At 38.0% G+C, this 12,109-nt stretch overlaps 2 protein-coding genes across 5 annotated transcripts; one reads left to right on the forward strand and one right to left on the reverse strand.

Annotated features, from left to right (window-relative positions):
• Positions 1 to 16: 16 nt before the first annotated feature.
• Positions 17 to 6,330, reverse strand: LOC108259046 (putative potassium channel regulatory protein). 3 transcript variants are annotated; one of them, XM_017458182.3, is made up of 3 exons: positions 5,414 to 5,845; positions 1,322 to 2,647; positions 17 to 1,125 (listed from the first exon to the last, which is right to left on the reverse strand). In XM_017458182.3, the coding sequence occupies exons 2-3, from the start codon at positions 1,867 to 1,869 to the stop codon at positions 867 to 869; spliced, it is 807 nt and encodes a 268-aa protein (XP_017313671.1). In that variant the 5' UTR covers positions 1,870 to 2,647; positions 5,414 to 5,845; the 3' UTR covers positions 17 to 866. The 3 variants fall into 3 exon arrangements, 2 of the variants coding, with proteins under 2 accessions (XP_017313671.1, XP_053532368.1); XM_053676393.1 differs by having other exon boundaries at positions 1,322 to 5,311; XR_008393582.1 differs by having other exon boundaries at positions 1,038 to 1,125; positions 2,521 to 6,330.
• An 87-nt stretch (positions 6,331 to 6,417) lies between these two features.
• On the forward strand, positions 6,418 to 12,008 carry spryd7a (SPRY domain containing 7a). 2 transcript variants are annotated; one of them, XM_017457950.3, is made up of 6 exons: positions 6,418 to 6,481; positions 6,641 to 6,699; positions 7,179 to 7,295; positions 7,751 to 7,917; positions 8,801 to 8,903; positions 10,955 to 12,008. In XM_017457950.3, the coding sequence occupies exons 2-6, from the start codon at positions 6,666 to 6,668 to the stop codon at positions 11,050 to 11,052; spliced, it is 519 nt and encodes a 172-aa protein (XP_017313439.1). In that variant the 5' UTR covers positions 6,418 to 6,481; positions 6,641 to 6,665; the 3' UTR covers positions 11,053 to 12,008. The 2 variants fall into 2 exon arrangements, with proteins under 2 accessions (XP_017313439.1, XP_017313438.1); XM_017457949.3 differs by having other exon boundaries at positions 6,440 to 6,699.
• Positions 12,009 to 12,109: the final 101 nt, after the last annotated feature.

Genomic DNA, 12,109 nt, shown 5'->3' on the forward strand with positions numbered 1-12,109 from the left:
GCTGAAGTTAGGCGGGCCGTTTACCGTCCACTCCACTCGGTTCTGCGTCCGCTCGCGCTGCACAAGTCTCAGCCACGGAGAGGGGAAAGGGGAGGTAGGTCATCTCTCACTACAGCATGCCAACAACCGTGAAATATTAAGTCTGAGCGGGCCTCCTTCAGCACTCTGATAACTGCTAGTGTTATAAAGAATGTAATAGTTAACGTGACATTTGTTTGTACAAGGAACCTGGATTCAAAATTGATTAGAAGTATATTGCATATGTATACATACAGACATGTCTAAGTCCATAAGCTTTTATGTGGCATAAATAATTACTGTGGATTCATAGTTCAATGACAGATTGCGATGTAATTGTTGTACAGATGATTTATTGTGCAAGAAAATAAAATAACATTTAAATAAAGATGAACTTGTTTGTAATTGGTTGTCTTACTCTGTGCAGATCAAATATTACAACTAAGATATTATAAATCATATATACACTAATCCATATTAACAGGGCTACATTATGAAGAATAACATTAAAGGCCTTTCTGGTCATAAAAATAGCACATAATAGAAAGATTTGAAAAAAAAAAAAATTAGTAACCCGTCTAAGTAAATGACATCAAAATTTTTTTTTAATACACATTACTGGTTATTGTATAAAACATGGTACTATTGTCTCAAATAATAAACCGTTATCAAATTTTTTTTTTTTTTTTTTACAAATGCATCATGCCCTAAATAACACAGCATCGCCATCTTCTGGGAAACCTCAAATCGCCTCAGGTTCTCACTTCGGCTGATGGCTTGTTTTTTTTTTGTTTTTGTTTTTTTATTTGTTGGGGGTTTTTACACATGCATGGCAAGTATTGATTTAATCACTTATGTGATTTGCCCTTTTTTGTACTTTTCTCTGTTTGTTTTGGTACAGGTGATACATCCGCTTTATAGGGGTCATTGATGAGAATATTAAGAGTTCCCCTTCTCTCAAAGGTGTAACACTCAATTTTCTCTTCTGGAGAAACTGTGCGGGTGCTGATTAAGCGAAAGCCCTCCCTCAGGATCGTGTCCACCATCAGGCCAAGAACATTTGTGGCATTGAGGAGTTTTCGTGCATCTGGCTCAATGGTGACATACCTGTAAATAAAAAAATGGAAAAACATATGCTTGCACAAGCTATCTATGACCAGCTTATATCAAATATTGAAACATCACATGAACATGAATTAGATGCTGAATTCTGTCATAAATTCATTCATATAAAATATATCAACATGTAATGCAACATTATATAAGATTGTACATGATGCTAGTTTACATTTGCTCGCCTCACCTTGCAGACAACTGTTTTCCATCAGAGCAGTCAGCACCGCATTGAAAAACGAGGTCATGGTGTGAGGGTCGATGCACTGGAAAACGCTCCATCAAATTCTGAGTAGGATTTGTGGGCTGTTCGATGAACACTGATATTCTTGAGGCCAGTGCATCAAGAGTTGTGCTCTTGGAACTGAACACCCTAAAGAAACTTTGAGCATCTTGAATGACAAAGCGAAGCTCGAGAATTTCGCTCTTCGCATAACAGTTGTTGCGCAGAAAATCGGAAAGTGCGCCGATGTTGTAAAATTCAGCCTCACACAGCAGTGCATCAGTCTCAAATTCACCTGATAAAGTGATTCGGCCGGTTCTCAGATACTCCATTATAAACCGAAACATCCCCCAGTCTCTGTCAATAAACACTTGGCTGTTTACAATTTTAAATTCAGGATCTGCGTCATCTAACATGCGAGCAAGTCTTGAGTGTGGATGTCTTCTAATGGTTGACACCTTGGTGGTGAAGATTTGTCCTCCAACATTAAAAGTGATAAAATCCTGGCCTTTCATTTTTATAGAATATTTGACTGTCGAGTATTACCAGACTGCCATTAGCTAATGTACTGGATAGGTGTGGTATTGTTTATCCATTACATAGCAACACTACGGACATGCTAAACAAAACCAAATCACCAGCAGTGACCTATACAAGGTATAAATGATGGATCAAATTACTGTGATCATTAATTAACCTGATTCTTAGCTGCACTATCAGGAAAAAAGGTACTAAGTTGTACCATTTTTTGTCGCTGCATACATCTTTAGTACCTTAGTGTGTATATTTTACTTAGAAGGTGCATATACAGTTGCAATCAAACTCATTCAACCCCATTGCAAATCAGGTTTATTGTCAAAATTTAAACTCAGTTGTTTGCAATGAACAAATCAGACAAAAGCAATTGAAATGGTTCAACACAACGAATGCTTCAAGTGGTTTCCCCAAATTCAACTGAAAATGCAACTTCTAATGACTTCTCCAGTCTTAAAATCATTCAACCCCCTGAACAGAATCCCTCACCACAGCACAATTATGCAAAACAGGTGTTGTCTCAAGAACACCTGATGCAACTAATCAAGGGCTTCGTTAGTTGAACCAGGTGTGTTTGAGTCGGAACACATGAAATACCGGAACTGGCTAGGGGCAGAAAATACTTTAAATACCTGGCACGATGGATCAGCGGTATGTCTGGAGGAAGAAGAATGAAGAAAGAACACCCTGTCCATAGTCAAGCATGGTGGTGGCTCGGTGATGCTCTGGGGCTGCTTTGCATCCACTGGCACTGGAAACCTGCAGCGTGTGGAAGGGAAGATGGATTCATTGAAGTATCAGGAAATCCTATTAGAAAACATCATGCCGTCTGTGAGGAAGCTGAATCTTGGGTGTCATTGGACCTTCCAACAAGACAGTGATCCCAAGCATAACTCAAATTCCACCAAGGCTTGTTTGTAGAAGAAGTCCTGGAAGATTCTACAGGGCCATCACAGTCACCTGTGGGTGGGCGGCTGTGGCTCGGATGGTACAGCGGGTTGTCCACTAATCGACGGTTCGATTCCCGGCCCACGTGACTCTACATGCCGAGGTGTCCTTGGGCGAGACACTGAACCCCGAGTTGCTCCCGATGGCAAGTTAGCACCTTGCATGGCAGCTCTACTACCATTGGTGTGTGTGTGTGAATGGGTGAATGAGACACAGTGTAAAGCGCTATATAAGTGCAGACCATTTACCATTTACCTGACTTGAACTCCATAGAAAATCTCTGGTGGGATTTGAAGAAGGCGGTTGCAGCACGCAAACCCAAGAATATTACTGAACTGGAGGCCATTGCTCATGAAGAATGGGCTCAGATTCCTCAGGAATGCTGCCAGAAGCTGGTGTCTGGCTATGCATCTCATTTGCAGCAGGTCATAACAGCAAAAGCATCCTCTACTAAATATTAAAGGTGCTTGCCATGAAGGTGTTGAATAAGTTTGAGAATGGAGAAATCATTATAAGTTGTATTTTCAGTTAGATTTGGGGAAACCACTTGAAACATTCGTTGAGTTGAACTATTTCAATTGCTTTTGTTTGATTTGTTCATTGTAAACAGCTGAAAGTCTGTAAATTTTGACAATAAACCTGATTTGTAATGGGGGTTGAATAATTTTGATTGCAACCGTCATTTTAACGCTTTACACTAAAAGAGTCAATCTTTTTTAAACATAAAACGAAAGTTACATGATAAAGATATTAAAGATAAGTGTACAACCCGAACTGACAAGAGAAGGTACAGTTTTGTACTTTGTAAAACTGTAACAATAAATAAATAAATAAATAAATAAATAAATAAGCATTATTGGATTGGTCAACAGATTAAGGCAGTCTTTTTAAAAGCTGTCACTTAGATTGGATTCAGATCTGTTTCCGGGACAAGATAATAGTCACCAAAAGTTTGAGTAAACAGTAAAAAACAAAACAAAACAAAAAAAACACTGCACAGCAAAAGTCCCAGTATTTATATATTATACATTTTTACAATTCTTTATACAACTTATATAGTGTTCATATCCAGGATGATGTACCTAGGTGTATATTCTAACAATATCTCAGAATATTGTGTGAAAGCAGCACACGTCTCATAATATCCTGCACACTCAGGGGGGAAAAAAGGGTACTGAATTGTACTTTTCCTTGTCGCTGACTTGGTACCATCCAGCGTTCATCTATTACATATCTGAGAAAGCTGCAAGCTTTAGCTGTAAAGGTTTACTCTAAAAGCTACAGCCATGTTTCAGGTGAAAGATACATATTAAAGGTAAATAACTAAATAAATAAACAAACAACAACATAAGGATAACCACCTTAGAGACAAGGAATAGTATAGCCCAGTACCCTGTTTTCTGAGAAAGTCAGTCTTAAATTATGGCATGATTTGAATTCCTGGTCCAGTGCAAAGCTTTTAATGTAATGAGATTTTTTTGTTGTTTGTTACAAAAAAAATGTATTAACGTTTGCAAAGAGGAAAATGAGATGTCCTCGTTTCAGAGATGATGACTCAGCTCACACACACACACACACACACACACACACAAACACACACAGAAATGCGCGCGCGCAAGGAGTACTCTTCCTTTTTTGCGCGCGGGTTTTGATTCAGTTGTTTTCAAGCAGCTAACCATAGTGCAGGTCACATAGATGTGACTCTATTCGGGTTAATCAAATGATCATGGTGCAATTTTAATAAAATGCCATTATACTGAAGAGAAAAAAAAATGCAAGTCAGTGCCTCGTCTTTGGTTGTGCCATGTCCACGCCTGCAATTTATAAGACTGACCTCTTTGGTTACTTGTGAGCACTGTGCACTTTTAGTAGTTTCCCTCCAAATTACAGGCTCATATCCAAAGCTGCGAAAGCATCTTATATCAGAAACCTTTTTTTTTTTAAAGATGGAAAATATGAATATTGTGTCGTTAAGGTAAGAAGACTCGAGAACCCTGTAAGTCTAAAATGCATACTGTCATGTTTCCCTAGTTATGAGTTTTACAAACATCAAGAAACACAACTGATAGAAAGTAAGTCTTGGAAAGATCTGGGACTGTTTCATGAGCAAAGGGGTGAGAAGTGCAGCTGCAGGCTAGGACATAATCTTGGTGATTTTACGCTGACATGGCAGCAGAGCCCTCAGGGAGGCTGATGATGCGAAATCTAGACGGTAATCTTCAAAGAGGACAGCAGTTAGACTGCAATTCAACAGACAAAAGGTTCTTCGAAAAATCAGCGTGTCTCTAACTGGACTTTCTCGAAATAACTAGGTTCGTTTGAAGAAGCCGCCGCGTCTGACATCAAAGTGAGACTTTATTTACAACATCTCTCAGCTGCGTTTTACCCCCTGCATCATCTAACCAGTGGTACACAAAGCCGACTGAAGTTATTCCAAATCTCTGACTGCTACAGTATGAAGACGCAAAGATCAGCCTACAACAAGGGAGATATGGACAGATCAATAAATAAGTGCAACCTGGAAAAGATGAAACGCTCACAGCAGACACATCATCACACAGCACCAACTTACTGTACCTCGTCCCGGTCCATTTACCTCGCCATCTGTTTACGGGTAGCCCGAAAGGCCCTTTGCATGTAACGGTAGCTTAAATTGTTTCAGGTTAAGCGGGAAATCTCGCAAGAAAAACAGAAGGAAAAGAGGAGAAAAAAAACCCTGGCCGCAGTTTGAGGCTCGGTGTCCGCGCGGGGTGAAGCGCAGCGCGCGTCTATTGGACAGAAACGGCGCGCGCCAGTTACTAGGGCGCTTCGCAAGCGTCATCATGGCGACTGTTGCCGTGCAGATTTCAAAAAAAATATATTATCGAGTGGAGTTCGGTTAAACTGTTGCTTTAAATCACTTCAAACACTCAGATATGACACAAAGAAGGTCCTGACCTCTAGAGCAGTTCGTTAAATGCAAAAATAACTCTTAAACGTTAACGGTTTTTTCTCTCAGCAGTTCCCCACTAGCTGTTGTTGCCATGCAAAACTTAGCGGTGGGAGGCTAAGTTAAGCCTGTGAGGTCACACTGCTTTTTGACGCGACTTTGAGTCATTTTTTTTATCTCCCCATTTTTGTCACTGTCTCTCCAGCACATGCGACAGTTTAGTCGAATAATAATAAAACAACAACAACAACAACTAAACAATCCTTTCCATTTCTAATCTGTCCATTTAGAATATTGCAGTCCAAATGCTTGAGCAGTTTCCCCTCGTACTCCTGTGTTAATAAACATTCTCATTACTTGAGTTATGTGTAAAATCCACCCTCATTTGGACATATTGTAAATCTTTACATTGCTCAAAAGATTTGTTTGTTTTCTGCACTTAAATAAACATGTTTCACTTTGTGGAGTTTGTAGTCTGTCAACTTGTTCAATGTGGATGTTTATCATTTTATAACAATAATATTAGTATTAATAATAATATTAATAATAATAATAATACTAATGATGATGATAACAACAACAATAATAATAATAATCAGATCGGACACTAGATGTCGCTGTTTGTCTTCTCTCGACGTTGCACTGCATGTACGTCATTTCCGGTTATTTACAAGCACGGATGTGAATCCGGGGGCAACATGACCTCCGCTGAACTGGTAAATAAATAGATTTTTTTTTACAGGCGCAGATTCGTACAATATTTGCGACCCGTCGACTCAACACTATTACACTTGAGGGTGTTTAAAAATTTTTTTTAAATTAATCATCATGGCGGGTTTGTTTTCGTGCTGTTTCGACTGCTGTGATCGCGGAAGCTCCGGCCACGTCGCACTGAAAGAAATGCCCACAGTGCAGCTGGATACCCATCACATGGGTAAGAGATGTGATAAGTGCGTGACAAAGCAGTCACTTAGATTCCATTATACAGGAGAAATCAGAGACATAAACATAGCGTTAAAAAATTCTACTGAGTTTTTCTACAAAGCTGTCTGGCCTGTGAGTACACTTTGTACACAGATACACGTACGTAGTAAATGTTTCTCTCTGCCCTGCTGAAAAAAAACAACAGCATAGAAACCATCACAGAAATTCTAATGGTTTCCACTACAGATTCCATCAGCTAACCATTAAAACCATTAATAATCTTTAATGGTGTCCACTAGACATAACATGCCACTAATAGAAGGTAACAGATTACTAGTAGAGACCCACAGGGACCATTACAGTTTCCATTAATACCAATACAATTCCCATTAAAACCATTACAAATTCTATGAGGGTTACTGATTGTATTTTTTGTGCATTTTATTTACATGTATTTCCCTCCTTTCGTGAATACAACTTATATTGCAGGCACTGATGTTGTTATTGTAAAAAGTGGCAGAAGGATATGTGGCACAGGGGCCTGCCTCGCCAATGCTCCTCTCCATCAAAACAAGAGCTACTTTGAGTTCAAGGTTCAGTCCACAGGTAAGTTCAGGTGCACATCTGTTACACTTCAACAAAACTAGCATGTACCAGCAGGGCAGTATGATATTAAGCTTTTAATGGTCTTAACAACAAATTTCAGGAAATTAGCAAGAATTAAACAAGTAGATAAAGTAACTTTCTTTTCTTTTTCTTTGTACAGTTAGACAAACCATTTAATTTGAAATGTTGTTATTAATATAACTTTAAAATCCATTGTAATCCAAGCTCTTGATTCTGTTTATGTACCTTTGTTGTTCCAATAAAAGAGTTTGATTGAAATAAATAGAGATGACATTGGCCATGAAATTTCATGACACAACCATGGTTTGAGAAAATTCCATATCAACAGTTATTGGACAAAAATTCTAACGGTAATACATAATTTTGAATGTTGTCAATTATCGATAATATTATTAACACACCTGTGGTAATTATTTCACCTTCGGCTCCTTCAGGCGTTTGGGGCGTAGGGGTGGCTACGCAGAAAACGAACCTTAACCAAGTCCCAATGGGCAGGGACACACACAGCCTGGTGCTTCGGCAAGACGGAACCGTGTACCATAATAACGAGGAGAAGAACCGGTTACCGGCTAACAGCCTGCCACAGGAAGGAGATGTCGTGGTGAGTTTCTGAGGCAACAAGGCTCTTCAGGAGCAACAATGAAACTGGTTTGAGATGATTAATCAGTCCGTGCATTATTTCACCGAGTTTCTTTGTGATTGCGGTGGCCAAAAATGCTTGATTTTGCTGTGAATTTTTTCAAAATTTGAGATGCAGTTTGTGGAATTCAACTACTTGAATTGAGGAAAAATGCAATCGCACGAACTTGTTTTGCATGGTCTTTCACAGTGATGTTTTTTGGTAAATGAGACCATTTCGCTGTATTCATGTTGGACGCACACGAATCGAAGAGGGCTTTGGCTGAATGTGCATTGTACTGACGTCACATGACGCGTCTTGGCCCAAATCTGCAATAATTTAGAAAAATGGCAATTTTGCAAATATTGCGGAGTTTGCTTGTGTTCATTTTGTGTTAATTTGTACAATCACAAAATCCTGGAGGGACTGATTAAAGTTGGGCCCCAGCAACTGCGAAACAGAGAGACATGTTTTTGGAAATAGTTATGGCAAGATAGAAAACCTATGTTTAATATACATTTACATTTTTTGCACTATTTCATTACTCTACATTACATAGACAACAACTAATTGGCCTCAGAGCTCAGAGGGAGTCTAAGGAATAAAACATGACAGGGTGTGCTGGTATGGGAAAATAATCAGTGCCAGGTGGTGCGATGCAGCCCAGCACGAGGTTCCTATCATCACTCCAAGTTGATTATTTTCCACTAACATTGCCTCCTGAGTTGTTTTTACTCTATTGCTCTTATAACGCAGCAGTTTGCCAACAATTCACTCTATCCATGATTATACGTTTCTCTTTGTTATACGATAGCACAGTTTCCCCCCAATTTGCTGAATTTATTTTGTCTCCGTTCATTTGCAGGGCGTTTCGTACGACCATGTAGAGATGAATTTATATCTGAATGGGAAGAACATGAACTGTCCAGCATCAGGAATTCGAGGAACAGTTTTCCCTGTAGTATACGGTGAGGCAGCTGGAAACGGAGGTTGATATTTCCATGAAATGCATTTCCTCTGCAAAATCACATTATTACTTTGTTCATTAGTAATTACTGAATAATTTACTGTATAAGCAAATAATGTCTCAATGATACCAAATCTGTACAGATTTGCTCTGGTTCTAGTTTGTATTATATAATAACTGTTACTGCGACTGAGAAATCTCTGATGACTCGCCCTGACATCTTAGATTCTGTTTATTTCCTACATCACATGACCATCTTACCCATGTGTCAGATTCCATTGTTTATATATGCTTTATGTAAAAAAAAAATGTGCAAATGGTACACTAATTTCCTAGAAACAGTTTTCTAAAGCTAGCTAGCTTGCAACAGGTGTACATTGGCTAAACAGAATAGTTAACTAGTTAATAGTGCCAGCTAACTGACTAGCATTGTACTAGAGATTGTCAAGGGGTAGCTAAACATAAATAGCTAGTTTTCTCAATCGTTACTTTCCATCACTGTTACCTAGTACCAGTGGCGTATTCAAGAAATAAAGTACAGTATTCAATACGCTTGTGAGAGGTGTAAAACAATTACCTGCTTAACCTAGTTAGCACAGGAACATGATTAGGGTTCCTTTGTACAGATGATGTACTGACATCACGACAGCAGTAAGTGTTAATAAGAGGTCTGTTCATTATCCAGTTGGAGAATGTGTGTTAAAAGAAGGACAAAACAATGTATTTAAGTCAAGTTTGTTTCATTCTTAAAATTTAGATTTAAGAATCAATGCATTTTGCTAAATTGTAAAATGCATCTCTACTAACCTCTGTGTTAGTAGAACAGGCCTGCATTTGGTCCACTTTTTATGTAAATTAAATAGACTTATTGTAGAGACTAACTTATAATAAGACATAATGGCGTTTCACATTTGCATGTGATGCTTATTCTATGGAAGTCCGTTTCTGTTTTTCATTGTGACTTTATATCTCGCAATTCTGACTTTTAATTCAGCTTCAGGTAACGAGTGCGCGTTAGTGTCTGGTTTTCCTGGTTTTGACTAGCTGATGAGTGTTGTTCTTACTGTATATAGCCTATTAATAGAGAATGATTGATGCTTTGTCTGTTCATTCTTTGTAACTCACTAAATGTCAAGTGGACATCTAAATAGCAAGGGCAAAAAAAAAAAGTCAGAATTGTGAAATGTAAACTTGCAGTTGCGGGAAATGAAGTCGCAATTCTGAGATATAAAGCCGCTGTTGCCTTCTTTATTTATTTTTAAGCGTGGTGGAAACGGGCTTCCATATTATTCATTTATATATCCTTTTCAAAAATACTTTCTTGTGCTGTTCTGGGTGACTAATCAATGACAGGATGGTGTGGTACAGAATAAAACCTCTGTGATTCTTCTTCTGCATTGCATCTCACTGCAGTTTGCCATCAATTACAATTCTTAATTTATTACATAGTGACATCATGGTTTTTTATCCATTTCTAGTTGCATTTAATATTGTAAATAAGGTCATTTCACGTTATGTACGTTATAACAGCTGTAAACATTCTTTCCCCTCACCAGCCTCTCATTTTTCTTTCTCGTGAAGTTATTACAACAAAAGATACGTAGCTGGTCATGTCATTGACAAACTAAGAGTTGCAAGCTGCTCTGTCCTGAAGAATCTTGTTCCCTACGGTGGAAAACATACTGACCATTACAAAACGCTGACACCGGAGACTCCTAATATAACTTCACCATACATTAAATAGCACGTCATATTTTAATCTGTTTATTATTAGGATTATATTATGTGTGCGCAGCACAAAGGTCCCAGTGAACGAGCTGTTATAATAGAAACAATAACGTATTAGAACGAGTACGTTAATATTATCAGTTATCAGAGCTACTGTCTGAGCAACACCGTCTGTCCAATCAGAATTGAGAATTCAGCAGTGCTGTTGTATAAGACAGCTTGTGGAACACTTTAATATTTTTGGTACATTATTTTGGTAGCATGAATGGCATGTTCTAAGTCATTTCATTCTTTGTTTCTGTTTTTTCCCCCCATATCATGCAGTGGATGACAGTGCAATTTTGGATTGTCAGTTTAGTGACTTCTACCATCCTCCCCCTCAAGGCTACCAAAAGATTCTTTTTGAGCAGCAGATCTTCTGATCCTCAGGCAACTCTGAGCCCATCAGCTTTCCAGACTGCAGTCATCGTGTCTAATCCCTGTACTACATCTCTGGAGAAGTCCGGAGTCGGAAACAACGTGCTTGTGATTATGTGGCTGATGCTTTACTTTTCCACGTTCAAAAGAAAAGTGCAACTGACCAGTGTTATATCTTCAGTAATTTCTTTGATGATGTAGAATCGATCCATGTTGGCGCTCAGAACACTCCAACTTTGCCCTGATTTATGTATTTAGAGGAAATCGTTATTAGAACTCTAATTTGTGTGTCTGCACAAAAAACTCAAAATTCTTCACACTTTGATTTGGATTACAAATAATATGCTGCTTTTTAAAAAATGGTTACATTTGGAGAATAATCTAATCTGATCTTATTAGAAATTCTTGTAAATCAGGGTCAACTGACATGACACATTACAACTGACCTGAAGTGAAAATGTGAATTATATTTGCGATGTTAAGGAAATTTCCAAAGCTGGAATCATATTTTGTGCCTATTTATGCATTATTGAATATTTCGGGAAGAGGGTTATCTCTGTACTGCGTTAGTACAAACTAAGCCATGTCTTAATTTAAGATTTTTCTTGAACAGTACATATGTGAGAAACATGGTTTCACCAAATATCATAAGAAAGTAATAGCAGTTAATTCACTATATATTGTCTAATATTTGTCTTTTTTCATGTCTTCAGAAATTTGCTTAACTAATGCAACTAACATGTAATATTGTTATAAAGCAACTTAAGATATAAAGGTTGCAGGAAAAATGCTGTGCCGGTCTAGTATATTTGGTTTTAAGTTATTCTGGGTTGTTTTTGTTGTTGTTGTTGTTGTTGTAAAACACCTTATTTTAAAGTTCCAATAAGATATGTGCACTGATTAGTCAGGTGTTGTTTGTGTGATGTATGTAAGGACAGTAATAAAAACATTTAGTTGTAAACGTTAAAAACAAACTTTGTTGTTTTTTGCAAATCGTTTTGACATAGTTGAACTCATCCTCGGCATACCAGTAGTTAGATTTGTTTAAAGTTCTTATTCTTA

Source organism: Ictalurus punctatus, chromosome 26, assembly GCF_001660625.3.
Source record: "Ictalurus punctatus breed USDA103 chromosome 26, Coco_2.0, whole genome shotgun sequence".
NCBI classification, from domain to species: domain Eukaryota; kingdom Metazoa; phylum Chordata; class Actinopteri; order Siluriformes; family Ictaluridae; genus Ictalurus; species Ictalurus punctatus.

Coding starts and splice junctions, on each gene's coding strand:
- LOC108259046 (XM_017458182.3), bottom strand. CDS start 1,869: ATGAAAGGCCAGGATTTTATCACTTTTAATGTTGGAGGACAAATCTTC. Junction 1,126..1,321: donor GGAAAACAGTTGTCTGCAAG/GTGAGGCGAGCA, acceptor TTTTATTTACAG/GTATGTCACCATTGAGCCAG.
- spryd7a (XM_017457949.3), top strand. CDS start 6,594: ATGGCGGGTTTGTTTTCGTGCTGTTTCGACTGCTGTGATCGCGGAAGC. Junction 6,700..7,178: donor GCTGGATACCCATCACATGG/GTAAGAGATGTG, acceptor CTTATATTGCAG/GCACTGATGTTGTTATTGTA. Junction 8,904..10,954: donor AGTTTTCCCTGTAGTATACG/GTGAGGCAGCTG, acceptor CATATCATGCAG/TGGATGACAGTGCAATTTTG.